Source organism: Rousettus aegyptiacus, unplaced genomic scaffold, assembly GCF_014176215.1.
Source record: "Rousettus aegyptiacus isolate mRouAeg1 unplaced genomic scaffold, mRouAeg1.p scaffold_m13_p_5, whole genome shotgun sequence".
NCBI classification, from domain to species: domain Eukaryota; kingdom Metazoa; phylum Chordata; class Mammalia; order Chiroptera; family Pteropodidae; genus Rousettus; species Rousettus aegyptiacus.
In genome coordinates this window covers 3,841,686-3,869,038 of record NW_023416308.1, presented here as the reverse complement: position 1 = coordinate 3,869,038, position 27,353 = coordinate 3,841,686, and the positions used below count along the sequence as shown (strand labels likewise).

The following is a 27,353-nucleotide window of genomic DNA, read 5'->3' as shown; positions in this document are numbered from 1 at the left end:
AAGAGCTAAAACTATTAAACTCTTCCTGACTTGCCGTGTCAGTGGACAAATAGATCCTTGCTTTCCTGGAACTTAAATTCTAGTGGGGACAATAGACAATAAGCAAAGTAATTATAGAATATGTTAGCGAGTAGAAAATGCTATGGAAAAGAGACCACGGGGGGATTGGGAGAGATTTGGTGGGGTGTGTGTGTGTGTGTGTGTGTGTGTGTGTGTGTTTTTAAATCAGGTGGTCGAGGCTGTCTCATTGAGGTGAAGTTTAAACACAGACTTGAAGGAGGTGAGGGCAGTTTGATTCCAAGAGAAAAGTGTTTCAAGCAGAGGAAAGCAGGCCTGAGAATCCTGGTCCCGGATTGCTCTAATCAGAGGACCATCAGAAGAAGCTCGGACTATGAGTCCACAGACCTTTTGAGTAGAATTCAGAGAAACTTAACATTTCTTTCAGTTCTGAACGTGGGCAAACACATTCTGTTCCTACCACGTGCCTACTAAGCCTGTCTTGATCTTTGATTCTCTAAGTCATGAAACCATATTGGCTTTCAACCATCCTAATATAGTAGGGCCTCGGTATTCCTCCAGATATTAATATATAAAAACTTTAAAGTAAACTGGGCCAATACAGCAAACGGACTTGTAATTGGCCGAGAGAATCAAAGAGCAGGATTGGCATGGAAGGCATGTGAAAGGGACCGGAGGAAACTTGTTAGAGGCCCGTGAGAAATTTGCCCTGGGTCTAATCCCACAACCTGTCTTAATCCAGTTTCATGTGTCATTCTCGTTTACGACTAATGAACTAGCCTCCACGACTGAAAACACTGAGAACTCACTCTGGTATGACATCACCCCTACGGAGAAGTAGAATGGTAGAATGTCTACCAGTAGAACGGTAGACAGCTGAGTCAGGGTTTACCCCTTGCATGTTCGGTAGTTTCTTGTATTTTAAAAATTCTAAATGCAGCCAGATTGTTGATAGTTAATTTTGTTTAAACAATGTATTTATGATATCTAGAATTTATGATATAGAATTTTTTGTTACCACATATAATAAAAGGATTAGGATAATAACTTTTTTTTTTTTTTGCATGATATTCCTTCTTTCAGTTAGGTTATAAAATATTTTTGGCATTCTGCTCCAGTCATTCTTTCTAGATTTTTTTCATTAATCCACACTTAAAAATCCACTAAAAGGGAACACCAGTTTATTCAGAAATAAAACCTAAAATCTAGTGATAGGTTAGGGCTTAGTGAACCAAATCTGGACAGTAATTAGTAAAATCATCTACATGAAAATACACTTGGAGAGTTGTATAGTCTTACTAATCACATAATTTAAATCCTGGGGAGGAAGTAATTTTTCAATACCAGTTTCAATCAATATTGGATATCAGATGGTGAAGTCACAAAACCAAAAGGCTTTTGGAAAATGGACATCACACCAAAATTGCCGATTCATAAGCAAAAGAGTCAAAGATTTGACTGATAACAATTTGACAATTCTGTACTACAGAAGGTATAAACAAGTTAAAATATATACATGACGGATTAAAAAGAATTTTGCAGTTTACTTAACAAAAGATATACCAATTTTAATAAAGAGTTCCTGTGTATCATTAAGTAAACCCATAGAGCAATGAACAAAGGATATAAAGACAATTCGCAGAAGAAATAAAAATTGCCAGTGAACAGAAAACATTCAATCTGGTAATCTGGAATGCATCCTATACACATATTTCCACTAATATTCAAAGATATGTTTTTTAAACTGTTCACTGCAGCATTTACAACAAAATATTGTAAACAATATTGAATAAAATATGCTATGAAGCAGCCATTAATAATAATGGATTTCAAATACTGACAAGGAAAGTATAGCATAATCTCCCATTTGTTAAAACACACACTTAAGTACACAAAACATTAAAAAGAATCTTAGTTTCTTATATTTGATCAGGACAAAGTTATACCAAACTGTGAACAATAAACAATGGGAACTGAAAGTTGTAGTTATATAAAAGACTTTTACTTTATACTATTTTGTTTTGTTTGCATTTATAAAATGAGTATGTATTACATTTATAATCAGCAACGAAATCAATAATTCCTGTTTTGGGAAAGAAAGAAAAACATTTCGGGTTTAGAAAATGGCCTGGTGAGAAAATAAATTTCAATACTGGATGAAGAACACTGGAGTGGGCTTCTCTGTGGGTTATTCTCCTTCAAATGTATGGCTTTGTTATCCCTGCTTACAATTTCAAAAGTAAACATTTTACACAAAGAAAAACCAAGTATCCTATTTTATTCTTTAAATATTTATGAAAAGGTATAACTGAATCGTAAATGAAAATGCACTAGAAGTGAGATCTAATGCACAGACATTTAACATCAACTAATGGAAGGGTACGGGATGTGAATTTTACAGAGAGGCTGTTTTCTAAATTATAAAACCCACAAATTCAAAATCCAAGTGTGGATGGCAAAGACATACTGCAACACTGTGAACAGAGTTCCTTCAGTTTAATCTAATCGTATATCCTCACTCCCCCACCCCAATACAGTTCTTTCCGCAGACCAAATAATAACCTTTTTTTTTTTTAGACAGCTGTCACTTTTTTACCCTCTACTTCAATGGTCCATCATAAGCATTCTAGCTAGATTGCTGGTGATTTAGAAAGCATACTTGTTCAGAGACTTCTAATTTATTAAGAATATAGTAATGGCTCTGTAATTAAGAGCTATTTATAAACACTGACAAAAATAACTGAATCCTAAACATTTAAAAGTGAATTTGTACCATTAAATCAAATATATTGTTGAAGGAAAATGAATTTTCCTATATGCTAAAGAAAAACACAGGTTGTGTGAACAGAGGTTCTTGGGAAGTGAGTCATGCCTTATAAGCCACTAGGATATTCACAACACCCTGGTTGGGTTTGCCTGCTAATAATCTACAAAATACTGAGAAAGAAGGGCAAAATTACTCCAGCCGAGAACACGAAGAACAGAAACAACTAGGAGGAAGCCTCTTATTGGTATTAAGTAGATGGCATTTTTGCCCACCAAAGGAAATGCAACCTTTTGGGGGGGGGAAAAAATCAGTTGTTTGGTATTTTAGTAGGGACAATGCCATCTCTCCACTTACCTGCTCAAGGAGATGATAAAGAGCCGGCTTTGTTTTAGCAGTCTGTACAATTCACATTCCTTTGAATCCAAGGCAAAGATTAGAAACTGGTCCCCACCCCTATTCCAAGTCTTTCCTGAAGTACAAGTGTTTGGTTATGATCTCACCTACCCACACCTGGAGACCTGTCATGGCATGGACAAGTCTAAACAATATCTCGTTCCTCCACCCAACACTCTTCATAGTACACAAATGCAACAGAACAATTTTTTTTTTTTTTTTAATGGGGCACCTTCTTAAGGCAACTACTTCCCATCTTTCTGGGCTCCCTTCTTTGAAATGTCTCCTCTCCAATTTATTCTGAATTTGGCTTCAGGATTTCTATTCCTAAACTGCTTGGATGTTTTCAGAGGTGAGTGCACTGAAAAATCCTCAGCAGATTCTTTTGCTTAATAAAATTCAAATGCCATAGCAAAGCAATGAAGACTTCTAAGCATCAGTGAAAACACAACCCTTTAAAATTTCTTCTTCTACCATCCCACATTTCTTGAGTGTTTCTGCTTCTTTTATGTACACTATTTCCTGTACATTTCAATGTTCATTTTATCTATGGAAATCCTCCTACCTACTCTTTAAGGTTAACTCAGAGTTTTTCTTTCCAGAAGTCTTCAAATACGCTCCACAAGTGAATACTTAAACCTGTGGCCCTGTGAATTTGAAGCCAGTTCTCCCTAGGTGCTTCTCTTGTCACCCCAAAGTAACCCAGGTACCTTGCCCGCTTTACGTGGCCACTTAGTGAATCTGGTTAACTAAGAGGGAACCACCCATGTTCTCCCCAGTGTCTAATAAGCTCCTTAAAGCAGAGCCTAACACTGTCTTCTTTTAATGCCCCAAAGCACTTAGAACATTACATATATATAACATTATTATATATAACATATAACTTGTACCCTCATCATTGAATAAATCAGGAAATGAGCCAAGTTTTGGAGAAACGAACGGCTTTACAGAGCTTTTGACAGGGAGGCAGTACTGTGGTTAAGAGCATGGATGTGGGGGTCTGACAGATCTGGATTTAGATTCGCTAGGTTACTTACCAGCTGTGTGTCTTAGGCATTTCCTCTAAAAAAATGAAGTTCCCCAAACCTATCGACTACGAGGCTTGTGAAAACGGGGTTACACAAAAATACCTCAACGTGTGTGGCATATGCTAAGGAGGTAACTGTTAGGTATCTTTCATATCGAAAGAAGGCTCTACTAATATAATACTGAAAGACACATTTTAAACAACCACTTCTGTGATCTGGGTGATAGGCAAGTCTTTAGTGGAAGGCTGGCCTCTCAAAAGCCACTGCTTGAATGTTGACAGGTCCCTTTAACCTCTCTATGCCACTGACGTTTCCTTATGTCATATATAATGTGGTGACACCATGTTTACCCAACAGATATACTGAGTAAGATAATGTAAGTAAAAGCACTATGTAAATTACTGTAAAAGATTACTTTTATTATATACTCCTAGAAAAAAGCCAAAAGTATTCAACATTTTATTCAATTTCTATCATGTTCTGTGATAGCTTTGAAAATTAATTTTCCCCTTTCATATAATTTTCCTTCCCTTTACTGTTTATAGAACAGTAAATTTGTTTACTCAAGTTCTCAGCTTGAAAACCAAATCCAGAATGGTTGTATTTTGCTCCCTCTCCTGGCCTAAGAGTGGGATAACACTACCTGAGACTAAGTTCAAGATCATCTGTTTTCACGGACTTGACTTATAAGGATGGCCTAGCATTCCACATAAAGACAAAATCCATAGTTTCAGCTCTAGCTTATAGATTAAACAATTTATGTCTATTTTTTATTTTTAACTAGTCATTATTTTAGGGTTCAAACCTAGAAAATTATTTTTGTGCAAAGGCTAGCTGCCTTTTTTTCAGAATACTTACTTTAAGAGTCTGCTGTTTCTATATTTAATGCTGAAATCCATTGAAAACACCCAGATAGGCAATTTCTTATATTTCCTTTGCAACAGCTAATTTTGCAATTTCCTTCCAACCTTACAGGATTTTATAAACTAATTTAACTGAATCACTTTTTTTGTATTCAAAGTCTTCAATTATGCATATGAAAACTAATTTATTAAACCTTTGTACACAAAGACGAACATACCTGTATAGCACGCTTGTGTGAAGAATGAAGTTACAAAAAAGTAAAAGTGTTAATAAAATTGATGTATGTAAATCACTTACAAAAATACCCCAAATGGGATAAAGCTGCTCATCCCTGATTCTTCTCATTTGGTTGTCGGAGTTGAAATATGAATTTTAAATGGTTAGAATTTTTCCTTTTAAAAAGTGATATATTAAACTTATATACAGAATAATTAGCAAAATGTAGAAAGGGAAAACAATGTACAAAAGACAGATAAAAACCATCACTCTTGACAGACACAATCCAAAAATAGTATAAACCTTAATAAACTATCGCTAAACCAGCTCATACGTACGACCCCCCTGTCCCCATTTTTATTAGTGAGAATAAAATATAGTAAACCAGCAAGCCCAGTCTTTCTGTTCTTTAAAACAGGCCTGACTTTAGGCGACAAAAAAGCCTCGGATTGATTTTTAAACACGGAAGGGACAAATGGGAAGACGATTTTATCTGTCCATTTAGTACTAGTTACCAGAACACGAAGTTACAGATACTTAAATAGCTCTTGGTACTACGTCAAGCAGTTATTCAGAAGCCTTCTTGCTTTTTTGCTGGCTTCGGGGCGAGTTCTTTAACAAGCTTCTTATCCTGAGGTACATTCCTGTAGATTCTGCCATATTCTCAAATTCAAACGGCATAATCCCGCTTGCGAACTTGCTCATGTCAGGTACCGGGCTATGCATTTTAGTGGCGGCTGATGGACTGGTGTCCTCATGAAGGGGCTTCTGGCCGCCTCCATTCCTCATGTCACAGTTTGACACAATGCCGCCATCATCAAGGAGGCCACCTTCAGAGTCTGCCTGCGCAGACACCTCCTCTTCCTTCTGACAAAGCAGCATGGGCTCGGAGTCTGGACTGGAGGGAGGGTCGACTTCTGGTTTCTCTGGATAGACATCCAGTACCTCGAGCTCATCAGGCATCTGCTTCTCAGCTGTTTTGTCCTCTGGGACAGGGAGGTCTAGCTCGTTTGGACAAGGCGAGGAGGCCACCGAATTCCCAGTTAAAGGCGTGTCAACAGGAAGATCGGAATCGCTGTTGGCGCTCTCGGCCTGCTCCAGGGCCGCCCATATCCGCCTCTGCTGCTCTTCAAGTTCTTCCAGTGTCAGCGTGTCCTCGTCCATGGCCGCAGACGCCGCTCTGGCCTGTGGCGAGTCACTGGGGGTCAGCAGCGGCGTGCCCTTGGGGAGCGGAGGCGTGAAGGCGGGCGGGGGAGTCCCCCGGGATGCGGGGGGAGGAGTGTCGGGGGGCAGCGGCGGCTGGAACTGAAAAGCACCCCTCCTCGGAGAACCATGCAGGACGCCTGCGTCTGCAATGACAAAGTTACGAGACTTTAAGCTGCCACCGCGCTCCGCTTCACTAACACTTATCAGAGACGTGATGGTCAGAGATAACTGGCTTGAGGGGGAAAACTCTGTGGATGGTCACACCAAGACCACCGCCTCCTGTCCTCAAGCCACCTGAAAAGAACACCTGCCGAGAGCGCCGTGGGACCTGCTGGCGTCAGGAACTTGAACCCCGCAGGAAATCCTGTTTCGTGCTGCGTGCTTCACTTTAGAGCCAGACGACACGAACAGCAGCATGCAGACTCGGAGTCACTGCTAGGTCGTCTGCTGTGACCCAAGTCTCGGGCCCACAGAAGATCGCAGTAGGACACCTGGCTGGAAGGACAGGCAGGCTAGGCTGGACTGAGCGTGTGCAAGGCTGGAGGGGACAAAGCTGAGGAGACAAGGCAGGGCCACCCCCCTGGCCTGTTTCCCAATTCTGGATCAAGTCTAGACTGCTCGCCTGAACTGTGGGTTCAAGTAGCTACCTCGTCGCTGGTCATCACCTCCAATGTGTCCCACAGACACAACAGACCTGACCTGCCCAAAACAAAGGATCTTTTCCTAAAATCTGGACTCTGCTCCCATTTGCTCTTCTCATTAATGGCACCATTAGTGGTTTCTGGTTAAAAATCACCAAAGTTGAAACCTGTTTATAATCTGAAGGTCCTCCTTTTCCTTCTGCCCTACCCAGGTCCCCTCTCTCTGGGGCCCACTTGTAGACTGTCATGGCCACTATGTTATTTCAGGCCTATTACTGTTTGCCAGAAATATCAGAGTAGTTTCTGCCTCTGGGCTCCTTCCCACGTCATCTCCCACACCATCAACCTTCCTAAAACACACGTCTGGTCCTGTCAACCTACCCACCGCGTTAGGAACCCTTCAATGCCTTCCCGTCACCTGCAAGATGAAGTCCCATCTCCTCTAAGCCTTCCTTAGAAAGGCCCCTAGGACCAAGAATTTGCCTCCTTCCGTCGTGTCATTTCTCACCACCTGTTTTCAACTCTGGCTGTCAATCTCTTGTTGCCCTAATGCCGCTCATGTCCCCGGTAAACCCCAGAACGCAGCGCAAAGTCGCCCTTGGTGAAGGCCTGACTTCATCCAGCGCAGATGCTGTCGCTTCTTTGCGCCCCATCACTGTCTGCTGTAATCAGCCCTGTGGTGGCACCACGTAATCCTGGCTCTGTGTGTATCTCTGTGTGTCTCTCTAGGGGCCGCCCTATTTATGTTAAGACGTTCACACATCTGCAATCCCGGATGGCAGAGCAGCCACGCAGGGCAGCAGTGTGTCTTAGTAACCTTCGTGCCCTCAGGGCCTAGGACAGGGCCTGGAAGATTCAACTGAACAACACAGAATCCTGAAGGCTACGCAAAACCAGTCTGATCTTTACTGTACAGGCAGTAGATTTATAATGAGAATAATACAATGCTACTTAGAGTTTAAGAAATGAGCTTGCTCAGAAGAGCAAAGAATGGATAAGAGCCCCAAAGAAAGAAACATAAAAACTTTAAAAAATCAGTTATAAGGTCACCAAGGATGATTGGGTAAGAGGTCTGAACTAAAAGGCAATTGCTGAAATGTCAGGATTTTGGTAACTGGCTAGAAATGAGGGCTGATTCAGGGTGGGCGGAGCTGCAGGTGCCTGTATTTCTCAGTCTAGGTAACCACAAAACCAGAGGTGCGGAGCCTCACTTTATCACATGGGCTCCGGCTGGCTCTGGATTGGTTAATTACATATGAAAAGAGAAAGAACTTGCCCTGGGAGGCAGGTTTCTCAGGCCTCAGCAATCCGTTAACAAGAAACAGAAGAAAAAGCACAGGGCTAAAAATGCCTGCACACAAGCATGTGGATCTAGCAACCAGGGGTGCCACCACCAGAGATTCCCAAACTCCGAGAGATGGCAACTGTGTCTCAAGTGGTTCAAAACACCAAGCACAGGTGGCTTTTCCCCTCCAGGTACTGTAAGTGCTTAAGACTAAAATTCACTTCCATTGGGAGATTTCTTCCAATGGAACTGAAGTACACGTAGTCAGACAACTGGCACCAACTAACGTCCTTGAGAGCGAGAAACCAATATTTTTGCCTTTGCTCAGAAACCTTGGCTCTGGCCTTTGGCAACACTGAGAAGTGCTGGGCTCTGGGAACGTAATTTGGTCTGGGACAAGTGCTTTTGGGTTTTAGGGAAGAGCCTGTTTTCAAAATTTCCTCGGTATTTGGCAAAGGCTGCAATAATTCTGTTCCCTATGAACTCTTCGGCCTTGATAAAGGTGAGATTGGACATTAAGGTTAAGACCGTAGGTGCTAAAGGCCCAGGCTGTGAACACTACTTGGGCACCGAGAACTCTTATGGCTGAAACTAAGCAGAGAAAAAAAAAATTTGGGGAAATGGTTTTGGGGTTTTGATTTTAGACTTTGAAGTCACTCATGCAAAATAATCAGATTTTGGACTTGAATTCCCTTGGCCTTGAAAGGACTTAGTCTGTGACCTTTAAATACTCTCTTGGAATTTGAAACTGAGAAGGGGAGTTCACATTCAAACCTGGCTCGATGTCTATGCTGGCACCTTCCTGTGAAAGTGTCTGTATGCATTTTATCTAAGGGCTGCCCTTTAACCTCACTCGGACAGGACCAAAGGAGCTAGGCATACTGTGGGATGGGAAACAGCCCAGCCTTGGATTCAGAGTGGCCTTGGAGTTTTTCCAATTAATGCAGTTTTCTGATCCATTCCAGAGCTGTTTGGGGGCAAAATCTAGACCACTCATTAACAGTCCCAAAGTAGCAGTGGTTGGTACTGGGGTGAGAGGCGGGAGCCTCAAAAAGGCGGGAGCACAGCTGTCCTGATCCACGATTGATCTGCTGAAAAGGACTGTCAAGAGTTCTTCCTGCCTGACCGCAGGCCCCATGGCTCAGCAAAAGCCAGAGCGTCAGCGGGCAAGGCTTTGCGCCATTCCGCATTTCCAGGTGGACAGACTTTCCTGACGATCGGGAAGAAGAGCCGGGAAGGCTTGGCTCGGCTTGGTTGGGACTGAACGGCCACAGGGGACACTCCCCACTGCTTGTCTGAGAGCACCGCCCCAGCCTTAGGGCCCATCCAGACCCAGGACTGCTGGGAGGGCGTGGTAGGTCTGCCTGGCTCAGGAATCCCCCCAGCGGACCCGTGCGTGTGGCCCTCACACCGACTCAGCTCTCATCAGTAACAGAGGCGATGCTCTGATCTCCAAGAATAAGACAGAACACTCACGACTTGGCTGGTGCTCACGCGGAGCGGCCCCTTCCTCACGGAGCTCATGAGCATAGGAACTTGTCCTGCCTTCTCAGTGACATCAAACCACGAGCGAACCTACCCGAGTCGAGCTCCATGTCGGCAGGCGAGGCTGCCGCGCCACGTTCCTTCTTCTGCTTCTTAGGACTGCTCGGGCTGGAGTGGGACGAAGGCCTCTTGCTGCCAGACCTCGCACTTGGCTAATGGAGGAACCAAACCGAAGTCAGATGGCGTGGACAAAGAATTAGACTTAAGTACAACGTAGAAACCCATCTGGAGCAAAGTCTAGGTAACCGGTGACTGTAGCTACCTTTTTCCTTTTGATTCATCAGAAGACAGAGTGTGTTTTTACAAAGTGAGAAGGCAATAAAAATGCTAATGAGCTATAAAATCCCACCGAGCTATGCAATAAATTTGTACAAAGGACACCCTGAAGGTCTCTTTACCGCTTGGAAGTTAGAAGTAAGGTAATTGGCAAACACGTCCTTCTGCTGACAGGCCTGCATTGGTATGGACCCAAATATCCTCCATTCCTAATGACGAAAGGGAAGGAAAAAATAAGTGTGTATTTTGCTCAAAGGGGGTAAAATGGGATCTCAAATTACATTTCTGCTTCATATGTGACTTTTTCTTTTTGGGGGAATCAATCAAAATAATAGCGCATTAAAGGGGAAAAAAAAAACACCCAACCCTGCCTACAGAAAAATCAGGACTGAACACTAACGGACTACCTAACAAAGCCACTTGGCCCCAACACGTTCTGCCTATGACAAACTCATAGGCAGTAACGGCCATGGGCTCTACACACTGCCTGGCTGGCTCCGGCCTCTCTCCCATCATGCACCAGTGCTGCTGGCATGACTGTTCATCGCTCATTTCCCCTAACAGTTACTCCTGCTGGGTGTTCCAGCTTCGCTCTTCCCCTTTCCAAACTGAGCACTCATCTTTAAGGTTCAACATCACTGGTCTCTCCCTCATCACCAATGACACATTCAACAGGGATTCTCAGTAAGGATCACTTTGGGCTCTTTCTTATTAAATCCACAGATTCCAGGGACTGAGGCAGTTAAATCTAAAGGAAGAACTGAAGAATGCGCATTTCAAGGAAAAGAATAGCCTACTTAGATTTACAAAAGGCAGAAATTCACTTCCCAAGTAATTCTGTAAAACTTAATACTGTCTCAGAATCATCCCATATTTAACAGAAAAATCATCTACTTTTATTTTTTTTTAAATCTTTTAAATTTTATAATAGTTTTAGATTTATAGAATCTAATTATTCTATTTTAGCTCCTTAGGGCATAGAATCAGAAAAAACTGGTGGCTTTTTTGCTTTTTTGTTTTTGATAAATACAAGATTTCACTTAGGATTCTAGTCAACATAGAAAATTAAAAAATTAAACACATTAAGTAACATTTACTTCTTATGTAATAGTCATTGGTACATAAGCTAACATTTTGAACAAACTACATAATAATGTCACATCTCAGAATAATAAAAAAATATATACTTACATCTGGAATTCCTCTGGGAGTTGATATATTAAATCCTGGATAGTTTACCAATTTCGAGAGATCATAAGTGACACTTTGATTCTGTTGTATTTCTCCAGTTTCTGTTTCCCCATCAGCATCATCTATTACAGACCATCAAAAGGGTTAACATTGCTAGATGACAATATAAATCCTTCTCCAGACCAAAAGCTGACCTAGAAAGTGCTCGGGTTCATGGCGAGAGAATGATTCTGAAAATGGCTTTCATTATAGTATCCCTGAACCATTAGATTAGAATTTTTAAACAGTTGTGGACATTACTTTGATAAAATATTTAAAATCTTGGAAACTTTAGTTCTTCCATGGGTTGCTTAAAGGTCAACTTTGCACTGATCATTTGACTTGCCGACTGCTCTATTGCAATGCTTTTTTAAATAAGCATTTATACGATGCTTACTGTAGTATTTTCTTTTCAGATAGTGTTTTAAATAGTTTACCAGTAGTATAATTCATGTAATCATGTAAGGACCCTAAGAAGTACATAACATTAAAACTGCTTTAGATGAGAACAGTCTTTGAAGGGTACTTACTTGGAAACTATTTTAATTTTGAAAACTACTAAATAAATCATGCATTGTATTCTCTAGTCCTAATGTCTATATAGCTAAGGTAATCATATACTTTATAACAAATTTCTCTTTATAAAAGTATTCTGGCTAATAAGCCAAGAAGTAATGAAAGAATGAGAATACAACCATTTTGCAACCCATCTTTAATGAACAGATATAAGCAATGATCACCAATGACTGATTCCATCACGATTCACAGGAAATAAACACAGAGAGAGGAATAACAACATAGTAACAACATAACAACAACAAAATAATAAGATAGAGATGCACTGGCACAATCTTAAAAATTCTAAAGGACAAAATAGGTAGTTTTGTTAAAAACAAGAAAGGAACTCTACAGATTAAAAGAGACGTAAGGCACTCTCAATTATTGACAACCTTTTATCTAAAGAATCTCTAATCAAATAAGCTAAAAAGAGGGAAGGACTGAGCTAAATACTTCTTTGGGGCTGAGAAGTGATGCTTGGTAAATTTTTAAAAATATTTTTATTTTTAATTAACTAAGTAAGATGTGGAAACATTTTCATTAAAAAAAAATTTAAAGCATTAGAGATAAAACTAACATCTTTAGTCCCATCCACTTTCCCATCTCAGGGATTAGCACGGTTGAGTTTGCTGTACTTTGACTAAGATGTTGTTTTAATTTTACAAAAAAATATTTTTTTATTATCTACCACATGCCAGGCACTGTGCTACATGCTAGGGGATATACTGGTGAATAAAAATAGACATGATTTTAGCAATTATAACCTCACAATTTAGTTGAGAAAACAGATAATACTCAAGTAAAACAGAAATAAATATATATAAATTGTGACAAAATACGGAGACCACCAACAAGGCACTGTGATAAAGAGCGGAAGGACAGGTGGGTGAATGAAGAAGCGATGTATTTAGGTAAGGTGGCCAGGGAAGGCTTCTAGGAGTCTAAACCCTAAAATCTAGATGGCACTTGGAGAGAAAACAGCACTGTTTCATCCATGTGGGTTTATTTCTTTTTTTAAATTTAAGATCAACGGCGTCATAATGTGTAAACTATCCAGAAACTCATTCTATATTCAGCATTGCACAGAGGTTTTGCCATGTCCACTATGCAGATTCACTCCACTTGAAATACTGTAAGTATTCCACAGGCCAGATCTACCGTGCTTTGTTTAGCCATTCTCCTGTAGGGCCTCAACGTTGTTTCTGATTTTTCACTCTTGTATTCAATTATACAAAAATACATACACGCATTTCCTTGTACATAGGTGTGAATATTTTTCTAGAGTAGATGCCTACAAGAGGAATTCTAGGTTACAAGAGGGTTTACGCATTCTACGTCATACAGGTCTCTCGGCATTGACATAACTCTTCTGTCACCATTACTGAGAAAAGTAAGGACTTAAAGAGCACTAGCTGGAAGGCTGATGCTCCGGCTTCGCTGGTGAGCTGGTCTGCCCAGATAACCATCTGGAAATTCTCAACAAAGTTTTAGTTCCTTCCTTGTAAAACAAAGGAAACCCCAACATGACATCTTTCAGTTAACTGGGAGCACATTTTACAAGCCAGCCATTCCTATCACATTTTATTGTGATTCTTTAATTAAAAAAAAAAAAAAAAAAAAAAAAATAACGTGTATGTTGGGTTATCTAACCCAATCCACTATACCTTTTCCATCGTAGAGCGCGAGCCCCGAATTCTCCAGTTCGGCCTCCTTGAGCCATCCCGGCGGGTACCCTAGCTGGCGCATTCGATATATAAAAGGTGGAAGGCTCTTGTCTGTCACACCCAGTGCATCCTGAAGTTCCTCGCTAAGTCAAAACAGAAAGAAAAAATACTGTATTCTTGTTTGGATGGAAACGCACTGTTCAATTGTTTTAAAGCAATTCTGTCTTATGTTACACAGCATATGGCATGGTGTCTATCAAATACAGAGTTAAATTTCAATGACTATTTTCAAGTGAAGTGATGTATATTTAGAGCCTTGCTAGAGAAAACTTATGTACTGAAGATACATAGAATATTCCCAATACTGGGGAAATAGAAATGACGTTCTATGGAAAACTGAGGAGCGGTACCTAATGACTCCTGGCTTGAACCTCCCGAATCTTTCCTCTACCTCTTCTGCGTGGTATCGCTGCTGAAAACTCTGACTGACTGTCTCGCCACAGGCGTCCAGATACTCTTTCCTCTTCTCACTTATTCGAGCAGCATTCCGAGGCTGATCGCAATGCATTTGAAAAGAATGGTATAAAGCACGTTAGAAATACTTCGGAAAGTAAATCAATATGAGTACTTTTTTTTTATGTCAAGCAAACTGAGTCTTTCGGTTTTAACGTATAAGGAATAAGTATAAAAGAGGGTGGATACTTTAGAAAAATTAGCAAGGAAGAAAAGCAGTCACTTTAATTTCTTATTACCTCAGTATTATAAAATCAAGTTTCAGAATAAGCTGTCTAAAAATTCACTCTCCTAATGTTTCATTCATCTCAAATATAGAGTATTGTAGTAAATTTTTTTTAAAAATCTAATGCTTTAAAATTTATGTACAAATTTGAAAAGATTTCAAATTCAATGACTACAGAAAAGTAACAGAGTAAGTTTCTTCACATCACACAATGCCCTAAATACACTGAAAACATTAGAAAGCTCAGGTTCAAAGATATTTTTTATATGATAAACATTTACCATTGGGCAATCTTTCATTTGATGTTCTTCAGAACCACAATTGAAACAGTGAGGCTTTGGCCTATTTGGTCAGAAAACAAAGATTTTCATAATGTAAATGAAAATATAAAAGCAAATCAATAACATTCTGACAGCAAAGTACATCCGAGAGAAGAAAGTGCGTAGATCACAGATTGCTAAGATCTGCCGTGGCTACACTTCCACCTCCTGTACTTAGTGATTTAAACAAACAGTCCTTTTAACCAAGTCTTTTAACCAAGAACCCTAAGTTCCTGACTGATCTGTTACCTCCAAGCTTCATCAGTGGTTAGTAACAAGAAGAGAGGCGAACAGATCCTACTTCAGGCAACAGGGAAAGGGGGGCGGATGGTTTTAGGACAGCAATCAAACTGACAGCAACAATTAAACCTCTCCACCCACCCAGGCACATCAGGCATGAGCCCATGAATTCCAATAAATGCATGATCAATTTAAACATTAGCATGTATCTATATATTGAAATTATAGCTTAATCTGTAATTAATAGTGAGCCACCAATAAAGAATATTAATTTTTCAAGCTAAAAGAGTTTATGGTTTAAAAAAAAAAAAGAGAACACAAAACAGCTCCCCACACAAACCTTTTTGCCTTTACTTGTATTTCTTGCCCTTCTAGAGAAACAATGTGGCTGAAGACTTGCTGGTACCTTTAGTGAATTTTATTAAGGAATAGTTATCATAATCTGCAAAATTTGGTAAATGTTTTTAAAGGTGAACTTAATGGCAAGATGCGTAAGAGATCTTCATTCATTATGTAGGATACTTGGGTATTTCCCATCCTTCGGTAAGCTGAGGGTTTTCATTTAGTAGCGGTTGCCCCAATTTATCAAGGCAAAAATTAGTAAAATACAGGACACTTCCTATAACCTGCAGGAAACAAGTCAAAAAATATTGCTATTTAAGCAGAAAAAAAGACAGGAAATAATTTAAGACTTTGAGTAATTGTTTTAACAATGTACTTTTGGCTGAAATTATTAGAATAATCACCTCCCTAGTTAAAAGAGCCAGATTTTGATGTGTAAGTAAAAGCTGCATCTCTAAATTCCCCTATGCATCCTGGATCACTGAGTTTTTCCTCTCTTTGGATCACTGTCAGCTGCACCCTCTCCAGACTTAAAAACTTAACAACGACTCACATTTCCCTCCAATTCCCCATTTCTTTGCCTCCTTTGCAGCAAGACCTTCAGGAAAGTTGTCAGTATTTATCGTTTCCATTTCCTTCCCTCCTAGTCTTGTCTTTCCCCTCCAATTTTTGGGAAAATTTTCATACACAGAAGTTGAAGAAATGAAACAATGAACACCCACATACTGGCTCTCTAGATTCGAGATCTGTTCACGGACATTTTTGTACGCACATCTGTCTGCACACAAACACACACGCACTTACTTCTTACTGAGTCATTTAAACAAAGTCAGTCGCCAGCACTGTCGTCACAGTCTAAGCCAGTATCTTCTCTTGCTGAGATGAATACCATTAACTTACTACTGGTTTCCAGCTTACACACAAAACCGGCTGCAGGCAATTTTCACGATACTTCACCCTAAATACTTCAGTATGAGCCTTCTAAGAACATTCTCCTGCAAACCACAATCCCACTGTGACACCTGAGGAAATTAATAACTCCTTAATATCACCTATATTGACTCTATATTCAGTTTTCCACAACTGTCCCCAAAAAGCCTTGTACGAGTCTTGTCCCCCAGCCAGGATCTGATTAAGGCTCACACACTGCACTCGCATGTTAAGTCTTTTTAGTCTCCTTTGATCTAGCAGGGCCCCACCCATTTTTATTAAAACAACAGTCCTTCTCTCCTGAACATCCCTAGTGAGGCCTCTTTCTGTTCCTAACGCTGCACTAAGGTATTTGACAATAGAGCTTCCCAGTGACTCCTATGCAGCCAAATGCAATGCACAGTTCCCCGTCCTCGTCTGAACCTATCAGCAACAACGGATACACCTGATTCCGCCTTCTTCTAGAATCATCTTCTTCCCTTAGCTTCCAGGACAGCAGCATTCTCTTGGTTTTCTTCCTACCTTGCTGACGGGTCCTTCTGTCTTTGCTAGATCATTCTCTACTCTCCATCTTTTTAAGGCTCAGCCCTTAGTCCTCCTCTTTCACGCGCTAGAGGATTCTAGACTCACAGCATGGAGTGTGAGTCATACACTGACAGCCCCCAATGCCCAGTTCTGACCGCGCCTCCCCTCCAGTCTTGCACATGAAGCGCCGACCCGACAGCTGTCCCTGGGCACGCAGACCCTCCACTTCCTTACTTCACGCTGCACTGGGTCCCTTCCCCTGCGAGCCTGCCCCTCCCTCCCTCTTCCCCATCACACAAAAGGCAGTGATATGGTTCCAGGTGCTCAGGCCGAAACCCTGAGTCACTCTGACGACTCTCTCATGCGCATATGCTGTATCCAGTTCATCGACACATTTGATCAGTTCTACTTTCAGAGTACATCCGGGCTCTGACCACTTCGCATCGCGACCGTTATCACCTTAGTCTAAGCTGTCCCTTTTCTCTCATCAGAGAGGAATACATAAATCCTAACTAGTTTCCAGCTTCCAGACGCAACTGGCTACAGATTCTTTGTTCTAGAGAGCCAGTTCTTTAAAAAATCAGGTCATATCATGTCACATTTCTGCCTAAAACCCTCCAATGGCTCTCATCTCAGAGTAAAATCCAAAGATCTCACTACTGTCTATAAGGCAGCATACGGATTCCAATCATAGGCTCTGGAGTCAGAAGGCAGATTCAACCCTGGCTTTGCCACTTACTTGCTAAGGGACCACTGGCAAGTTACCTAACTTTCCATGTCTATTTCCTCATCTGTAACAAGAGAGTCATGAGTAATATTGGTAACGAGCTTAGAACAGTACCAGCTGCTCAGCAACACATTTGCTTTCGCTTTAGGTCTTTCCACTCTCCCCCACCGCCTGGAGTATCTGCAGGCACACGGCAGTAGGGCTCACTCCCTCAATCCCCCAGGTCCTGGCTCAGAGAGGCTGTCACTAAGTGCTCACTAAACAAAACAACTGCCCCACAGTTACTCTCTAACTCCTCCCCTGCTTTTTTTCTCTTCAGAGCACTGCCTTCCCCGTGAAATGTAAAGCAATGGGAATAAAGACTTTGCCTTTTTCTCTTTCATGGCTATGTCCCTGGAACCTAGAATCGTCTCTGGTAGAACAGAGCACTTAATATTTATTAGTATTTATTAAAGAAAAAAAATAACAATTATGCAAAATTCCCAGTTTCTAAGCAGGTACCACTTTAAATCCCAGAACCTCAGGTTTGAAGGTAAATGTGAAGTGATCTAGTTCTAATTCAGAAATCCTTCTTAAAAGTGCTAGATAAAATCTGTCTTTATTTGACTCCAGTACCATGGAATTCGCTTTTTAAAAACATGAGCGGTACCATCTCATTGTTCGCATCTCCGACAGCAATTCCCACTTTCAAAAAGTGGAGCTGAAATGCGCCTCTTTGTATTCAATCCATCACTGGCCCTAGTTCTGCCCCTGGGTGCTACACAGGGTGATCTAAAAGGACACGTGACATGCCTCGTAAATCTTTTCAACAAGATCTGTGAGCTCATCATCCTCGCAGCTCCCTCTTTAAAAGTGTAGTATATCAGTGGGGCACAACACTTCATACACACGAAAACTACTCTTCCTTTAAGAGAATCCAGAATTACATCGCCTTCAAAAAATTATTAGTTGCAAAATTACACAACTACATTGCATTGACATTTTTGACATTGCTGAATTTTGCACAGGTACTGAAAGGCTTAATATAGGTTCATTCCCGTTAAACTCCTATTTTTCATCTATTATTGGCGTCTGGCAACCTTTTATATTTCCTATCTGTCATTCGTTATATTAACTATGTATCCCTCTCAACTTCAAACATCTATAAATTCAACAAGTATGCTTTCTATATCTTCACCCAAGTTCTTGAAAATAAATACAAAGAGGTCAGTCAGGACGAAAATAAAGTCCTCTAGACAATGTCTATTGTGCCCCAGGTCACAATAAAATCGTTATTAAAAAGCAAACCATAATATTTAGAGTCTACATTGTTGTTTATAACAAACGTAATGAAAGAATGTGTGATCATTTGATATAACTATCCTATTTATCGTTTAAATGCCGCCCAATTGACAGAATAGGAAACAGGTATCTGCAGAATTCTAAAGCTAAAATGTCCAAACTTACACTAAAAGCTTCCTTGTTGTTTTTAACGGCACAGGATTCTTCTACTTTATGGTCCTCTTCTAGCATAACACTGGATGGCTAATACAAAGAAAAACACATTACAAAGGTAACCAATTCTTGTTAAAATTCAGACATCAGCAATCTGAATACACTCGCTTTATTTTCTAATACATACTATTACAGTATGTAAAATTTTGAATTCATTGTTCTCAAAATTAGGGTGACTTAAGCTAAGCAGGAATGTTTATGAAAGAAATCTCATGAGTGGGAAAGTTTAAAAATTTAAAAAGATATAAAAATATCTTCTGAAGTATTAGCATACACTATGACTTAAATGTTAATGAATATTAATGATGAAACTTTCAACACTTAAACTGGCAAGACAGACCTCAGTTTATCTTGAAATAAGATAACTAGAAAGATTAAAAATATATAACATTACTGGTCAATACTGATAATATAACCCTTACAGACTTCAAACCACTAAAAAATTCTGAAGTGTACCTTGAATCAAAAAGTTCCCATTTCTTGAATTATTAAAAATTTGTATTGTGATAGGTGAAAACTAAAGGTGATAAAAAAAAATTCAATTAATCAGAATACTGTTCTCCATCCTCAGAGGATAAATAGGTGAAGATCTTTATTTGAGAGACTCTACTTACCTTCATTTTTAATTTAAAAAAGCCCAGAAAACATAATTCTGATTTTTAAAACATGAATCCACGCTCTAATAATCACATAGTGAAATTTCTCAGATTTCTTTGGGCACACTATTTTTTGTTTTTAAACAAGCAGAGAGGGAATAAAGGATAGACAGTGCACGAAACTGTTGGTTTTAGATATAAAAATTCCATCTTTTATAAATCCCAGAAGTAGTTTTTGTTTTCCCCTGAAATTAATTTTCCGCCCCAAACCCTGTCTCCAAGTTAGGGAAAAAGGAGGAAAAAGCCTTCAACTTTGAGTGTAGCCAGGTCAAAATATGACTCTCCTGAGAAAAGGAGCCACAATCCAAAAGCAAGCCCCATGGCCACACTGGGCAGACTATGGAGAAAGAAGCTGATGGAAGGATGGGAGGGGAACAGAAGATCTTAATCGTTTTGGTTTTGATTCAAGAGGACCCCCGAAGGCCTAATAATTAGCAGTGAAAAGCATAACCTACTAGTCTTAAAGTCTGTTAAGTTTGAAATACCTGGGGCAATAGATTAAAAGAAGTCTTTTCCACATCATTTTTCTGCTGTTCCTCAAATCTTTTTACTAAATTTGATACAAATTCCTCTATTTCTTGATGATAACGCCTGCATAAGAGGACAAAATGGTCAGAACCCAGACAGAGTAAGACATTGAACAGACTGAAGTCTTATGCATTATTATGTCATGTGTAACTTTTGCTAATTTATTTTTCAGAGGTTTATCAAGTCACTGACTCTTTGTAACACTCAGGAATCTATTCCTTGGGAAAAAAAAACATTGTTGCCAAGTTAACAAAATGATTATGATAACCTAACACAGTGGCTGGCATAAAACGGTTGGCAGATACTTGCCCTATGAATATGTGGATATTATTTATAAATTTTTATGGATTTAACTTTTGAATATATAATACTTGTAAGTGGTTCAAAATCCAAAAGAAGTCACAAGGTTACGTCATGATAAGCTTCCTCCTTCCTACTCTGTCTGCGAGCCACCTCCTTCTGCCACACAAAGACAGCCAATGTGCATTGTTCTTCCATATCCTCCTCTCAGAGAGCTCTATACACATACACGGAAATATTAAACTGGAACAAAATAAAATCTAAACGCAATGCAAGAAAAACAACTGAGGTCCACTTTCTCCAGCTTTTTGGGGCAAGAACCACATTCACTGAATATTCTTTGGTGCTCAGGTCAGGAGGTGCCAAAGGGGCCCAGGTCAGGCTGCAGCTGGGCGGCCAACGACCTCTTCACAGACCAGGTGATCTGTCATGTCTCTTTAGCTGGGACGTGCTAAGATTTCTACAGGTGAAACACCAAGTGCAGAAGTTAGACTGCCATGAGCTGGAGCAGACGCTGGTTCCACGGGATGGTGACAACAGCGCCAGAACCGAGTCGTGCCCGGCACCTCGCTGCTGCTGATCACCATCCCACCCATCAGAGCTCGGGTTCCACTTCTGCTGAGACGAAGACGGCACAGGTCACGCTCTGTGCATGTTCCCTTTACTGTCTTTACCTTGCCCAGCACATGAAATAACGATTGATTCAGTGATGAGGGACGGGGAAGGAACTATCTGAAATGTCCACGACCAGGCTCTGAGGAAGGGCCAACCGAGGCACCGCCTCGAACCAGTTCAGACCCTCCAGCAAGCACTGCAGGAATATACTGTGTCACTAGACCCAAGACGCTGGAAGGCTTTTGGAAAAGGTCGTTTTACTATTAAAAAAAGTATATCATGTGGGGAAGCTTTGAAGATAGCCAAAAGGAAACACTCAGTTGCCTAACCTGGGGTTTGAAACAGCTAACATTTTTTATTGTTGTGGTGGTAGTATTTTTTGTTTTGTTTTATTAGAGGCTATTTACTAAGCTCTGACAGGTGTGCGCTCAGCTATTTACAAGGTGGCTACTATTAAAATCCTGTTTTCCAGTGTAGAGACTGGTATACAGAGTGGGCTCAGTGACCTGTCAGATTCACATACGTAGAAAATTGGAGACTAGATTCAAATTCAAATTTACGTGACTCTAATATCCTTGTTCTTAATCAGGATTCCATACATTTTGAGTAAAAGAATACTGGTAAGTACAAATGGAAACAGGATACTTATAGAAGGCACTGCTTTATAAACACATGAACTCATTATATTTAGAAAAGAGAAAATGACTTACTTTGAAATAACATTGTTCATAAATAGAATCTGTAATAAAGGTCCATCTAACTTATTGTTGTTCACCAATATCCCACTAAAACAGAAGTTAAAACATATTCTTAGAGGAGTTAAAGTAAAACTTGCATATGAACATATAAACATATTATCTATACAATTCTTAAGTACCAAAGATCATACATTTTACAGATAAAATCAAGAATCACCAAGAACTCTGGTTTCTCAAGAAAAATCTTAGTTTCATCACTTTTACTTACTTTACAGAGGTATCTCTTACATATTTTAAAAAATATTTCATAAAAAATTAAAAACTACAGTTAATCTTTCAGTTTTCAACCCCAAAGTTTCTTTACCTAATGGTTGCTTCTTTACAAATTGGGGATGGGGGTAGGGGAGGGAGGCATTGAGTAAACCACAGTGAACCTGGCTCGGAACTACATAGGAAAATGAAACATTTTACAAACAAATGATTAGGCTCTTTTTTTGGAGGACAGAGCACATTGCACTAAATATCCCATATCCAAAATTCTAAAGTAGAGATGTAAAAAGCGTACCGTTCCTGGACTTGACTTTGAAATACTGAAAGAAAAAAAAAAAAAAAAAAAAAGAGCTGGAATGCAGCCTGGACACCTGCAGTATATCCGTTAGTAACCCGGGACCAGCTGAATCTGCTTCCTCCTCACCTGCATCGCATTCCTCTACTTATACAGCATGTGAAATACATCGAGTCTGTATTTGGAATTTAGAATTTATTTCCCATCAAGTAGGGAAATAAAAATACAAAACGGTTCAGAGACTTGTTTTAATTTGAGCAAACTTCAGTTTTCAAAAGTACATCAGGTTTTTAAAAATCCCATGCAACTGCATGGTCCTTGGTTGGGGTCCAGTGTGAGTACTCAGCTACAGAAACATTCAGGTGGAAAAATTTGCATGTGGATGGGACTGGGAATGTCATTAAGGAAATTATGCCAATTATTAGGTGTGACAACGGTGGTGTGGTTATGCATGAAAAGTAATTTTTAAAAAAGATACACCTAAATATGTGGGGTAAAATGTATATGTGATTAGAAGTGATAAAAAATGAGTATTAATTATACTAACCGTTCCATGTTTTTTGAAAATTTTCATAATACAAAGTAAAAAAACCCAACATTTTATTGGATAAAAAAAAAAGAGAAACTTCTGATTACGATGGTGTCAAAGTAAGGATTAAACCAAGAGACTTAGGGTACAAATTTTATCTAAATAATTTTACTTCTTTTTTTTCCTTGGTTTTCCATAGAATGCTTTATCAATCTGACAATATGCATGGCACTAATTCTAAAAAAAAAAAAAAAAATTATTCCTTTTTCATGATACTATTGCTATTTTTATAAATTGGCAAAGTCTATGATGCTATAATCATTTAAATGCAGGTGATTATAACCCATGTGTAGATAAATATTTAATGTTTAAACAACTATTGGAAAACATGCTTATCGAAATAAAACACCTTTAGGTATATAAAAATTACGATATTTGAGTAACTCTAGTTATAGACAATACATTTAATAACTAACCAAAAATGAGTTTAGATCTGCAAAGTGTGCTCACATAGAAAGAGAGGGCATGGGGAAGTTACTCTGAAATCACGTCTAAATTCTAAACTTTTAGTCACCAATGTAGTCAATTACTCCAGCGGGACACCAGGTACAAAAAAAAATCCCCATGAAACTGCATCGTGGCAGCCCTAAATTCTGAAAGCTTGAAAAATACCACCCCACATAACAAATCTGTACTTTTGACAAATATTTTAGATTTAGTGACCTGTTAAATTTATGTTAGGTAACTGTATTTAACCTTCCCAAACTCAGATGTCTGAATGCACTCACTCACTGTACTCTTTCCCAAAGCAACTACTTTCTCTTCTAAAATGCTGTAACTTTCATTACTTCTATTTATGAACATACTTTAATTGGGTAAATAAAGCTTTGGCTAGGTTAATACTGTAATCTTAATTCTAACATCCCGGAAATGTTTGTTGAATAGGAATAGCTATGATGTTGACACTTTGTCTGTCTGAATATTAAGTCGAGATTTTCTGGATTGTGTTTCACAAATATTTTCACCCAATAAGTCAGTTTAATACAGTCATGAGAATTCAAATTTTACCCCAAGTTAAAAATAAAGGATCATTACTCTGATTTCTTCAGAATATGCTGAATAAAAATGATACGAAAATCCTAAACACCCTTTTAATAAACAAACTGTAATTAAACAATACATAGATAAAAAATAAAGAGCAACTATGGTGTAAGTTCAAGATCTCATACCTTGGTCGAGTCAGGATGTTCAATTTTCTTTTAAGTTCTTGATGTTATTACTTGTTAAGGAGCATAAGCCTTCATTAAACAGAATAATGAAGATCGTAAAATTAGACTAACTCTCACTTTACCTACTCTGACGTCAAAAGGGTATCAGAACGTTATAAGTGTTAAGACCCAAATCTTCTGAAGATGATACGTTCTCAGTTCCTATTTTGTTGCAGAGCTAGGCATTTGGACCTAAAAATTAAAATAGAGTTGTCTCCCTTTCAACACAGATATTTCTAAGATATGGTCACGCAAAAACATTAATCAAACAATGAGTGTCGTGTCAATTTTCCAAGTCAAAGCATCATAGTAAGATAAAGTAAATGCGGTATAACTGTTAACAATGGAAGACTCTAGGATGGAATCTATGAATGTTCACTTTACACTACCAACTTTTCTGTATTTTGAAATTTTTCATGATAAAAAATTAATTAAAGTATCAGACTTCGAAAACCTTAAAAAGTAATTTGACAATTTCAGGAGTCTTTACAAATTTTAAAAGGAAAACTACCAGAACCAAAATTATCTGTGTATATATATAAAAAAAATTTTTTAAAACCCTCTAAGAATGCAAATTAAACCTAAAATATCTTGCTAGAAAGGCTCTAATCACGTTACTCAAGCCAAATGGAAACTTATTTGGCGCGTTTTTCCTAAAGTTTTGCAATGCACCTTCACCTCGGAAGCTATTTCAAAGTGGAAGAACTTTAAAGTGAAACCCCCACTCTTAATCGAGTAATTAATCATTTCTTTTAGTATCCCTCGAATCCTAAAGGCTCCCAACTGTACATCCTAGGACCACCACCGTTTGCCCCGCTATAAAAGACAGATCTGCGCCAAGTATCCGGTGACTCCTAAAACACAACTTCAACAGGAGGGCACCAAGTTCAGCTCCGCTGCAAAAACGGAAATCGGATAATGACTCCAAAGAGGGGGAGAGAAGTGGTGACCAGTCTGCAATCTGACTGTTCAAACAGTCGAAAATAACCCGAAAACCGGCCCCCGACTGCGTGGCGGGAGGTGCGAACTCAGTCCAGAATACGGATCCCTGAAGAGGTTTGCGCCGAGGCCCCGGGGTCGGCTTACGCAACCCGAACCCCGGATCCCCAGCCGGCCTGGGGGGCGAGAGAAATTACTTCGAATCCTGGCCCTCGTGGAATTTCCGCTCGCGCCCTCCCGGGCACGGCACCCACCACACGCCCGGGTGACAGGGCCCAGCGGGCGGGAAGGATATTCTCGGCGCGGAGCCGCTCGATGGTTTCCTCGCACTGCCGAAGGCGCTCCCGCAGCTCCGCGTCGCCGACCCCATTCTCCTCCTCGTCGCCGTCGTCGTCCTTGAAGCGGGTATGAACGGGCTTCTGAAGCGACTCCTCTGGGTGGTCAAACGCCTCGAACAGCTCCAAGTCGCCAAAATCCACCTCCGCCGCCATTTTGGGATATGGGGAAGAGTCGCGTAGAGGCGGAGCTGCCACCCGGCCGGGGGCGAAGGTTGTAGGGCCGCGCCGCTCTCTAGGGTGCTAAGCCACCTAGTAGGGTTTTTCCCAAACGTAGGCCACGGAAGCGGCACAAGGGGCAGGTCGGACTACAACTCCCAGAATGCAATGCCGCACCTCATACCCACTTCCGAGATTGTTCTGGAGCACGGCATGCTGGGACATGTGGTTTCTAAGCGACTGTTAACTCATTGTTTGCATTGCACACTGGGATTGATCCTCTTTAAACTTGAAGCTCGAAATGAATCAGACTATCAAAACCACATGGCTTGTCCCTGCTATGCGTCTAAGGCTATGAAAAACTAGCTAGGTGAATAAACTATTTTAGATTTGTCTGTTGCAGCTTTTGGTGGCTTCTCTCGTTCACACATTCATTCAATAACATTTACCACGTTTGACATGCCAGGCAGTTCCTAAGACCCGAGGATGCAAGACTAAGCAAAGTGAAGTTCCTGCTCTCATGGAGCCTACAGTCTAGCAAAATAAACTAGAAATAACCATAAACATCCCACCATTGGGTTGAGGTGGATGTTGATGGGTATCTAACACACTAATATGTGACGTAAACACATAGGAAGTTATAGATATGTGTAACAAATTGACAATCTGTGGGAGTCAGTGAATTGAGGAATTGAGGTTATGAGTATTAAGAGGGTACAAAGGATGGAATTAAGGGCATCCCAGGTGGAATAAAAACGCAAGAGTAGAGCAACACCAGGCTGGAACATTAGGTCAGTCGGTACTCACAGACCACATTAGGGACTCTCTACCCCCAAAGTTGCTTGCCGAATTTCAACATTTTAAATAGGTGGCGTTTGTGACCCACAAATTTTCATTTTGGTTAAGACAAAGGACCATTTATCAAAGGAGGTCCGATTGCACGATAGGCAAAGGATTGGAGATGAAGCAAAAATAAAGTCTTATCGATGTGAGCTTAGATCACGGTAACGGCAATAGGGGTGGAGAGTAGGTAATTTAGGGGTGGAGAGTAGATAATTTAGAAGTAGAGGATATTTAAAATTAAAGCAAGAGCTAATTTAACGGCTGGACATGGAGAATAAGAAAGTGAGTGGGTTGTGAAAACTTGCTAGGGTTCTGACTTAAACTTGTCTAAATAAATAACTGAGGTAGAATGATGGATATGGACCAGGTTCGGGATCAAAGAGGGAGTCCCATTTTGGTCATGTGGTATGGTATCTTGAGGCAATTTTATCTTCATAGGCAATAGAGGTTAACTGAACTGGTGGAAGAAATTTTTGAAGCATCTAGGTTAGACATCATTGGTGTAGTGAAGGTTACCATTTGATTGTTTCAAGTTTTCATTTAAAGTAAATGAAACAATAGAGGACGAGACCGCATAATGAATACAAAGCAGACAAGGGCTGGGTTTGAAAAGGTTGAGAAAATTACAGAAATTGAAGACTGGCCACATTGGAAGGACTAGGAGTGGACCCCACAGAAATTACATTTTAAGTATATAATTATCTTTTAGGCAATAAAATTAACTTGCAATGATAGATGAAACAACTTGTTTCCATCTCCTTCCACCGATCTACTTAAATGGATTTAAGTTTTTTAAGCTTGGTGGGATCAGGTTTCATGTTTAAACTTGGCTAATTTTTAAATTGCTGTTCTAGATGAGTGCAGGATGGACGTATTATCAACTTCTAAAAAACACTGGCAGTTAAATTAT

At 39.9% G+C, this 27,353-nt stretch overlaps 1 protein-coding gene across 2 annotated transcripts; it reads right to left on the bottom strand.

Moving 5' to 3' along the window:
- Positions 1 to 1,182: 1,182 nt before the first annotated feature.
- On the bottom strand, positions 1,183 to 27,189 carry ZCCHC8 (zinc finger CCHC-type containing 8). 2 transcript variants are annotated; one of them, XM_016153782.2, is made up of 14 exons: positions 25,402 to 27,189; positions 24,129 to 24,171; positions 21,818 to 21,892; positions 20,150 to 20,255; positions 18,961 to 19,038; positions 15,513 to 15,616; positions 15,331 to 15,396; positions 14,712 to 14,772; positions 14,102 to 14,244; positions 13,692 to 13,834; positions 11,431 to 11,552; positions 10,362 to 10,448; positions 9,998 to 10,115; positions 1,183 to 6,635 (listed from the first exon to the last, which is right to left on the bottom strand). In XM_016153782.2, exons 1-14 carry the CDS (start codon positions 25,595 to 25,597, stop codon positions 5,854 to 5,856), a joined length of 2,124 nt encoding a protein of 707 aa, XP_016009268.2. In that variant the 5' UTR covers positions 25,598 to 27,189; the 3' UTR covers positions 1,183 to 5,853. The 2 variants fall into 2 exon arrangements, with proteins under 2 accessions (XP_016009268.2, XP_036076198.1); XM_036220305.1 differs by lacking the exons at positions 20,150 to 20,255; positions 25,402 to 27,189 and having other exon boundaries at positions 24,129 to 24,647.
- Between the last annotated feature and the right edge of the window lie 164 nt (positions 27,190 to 27,353).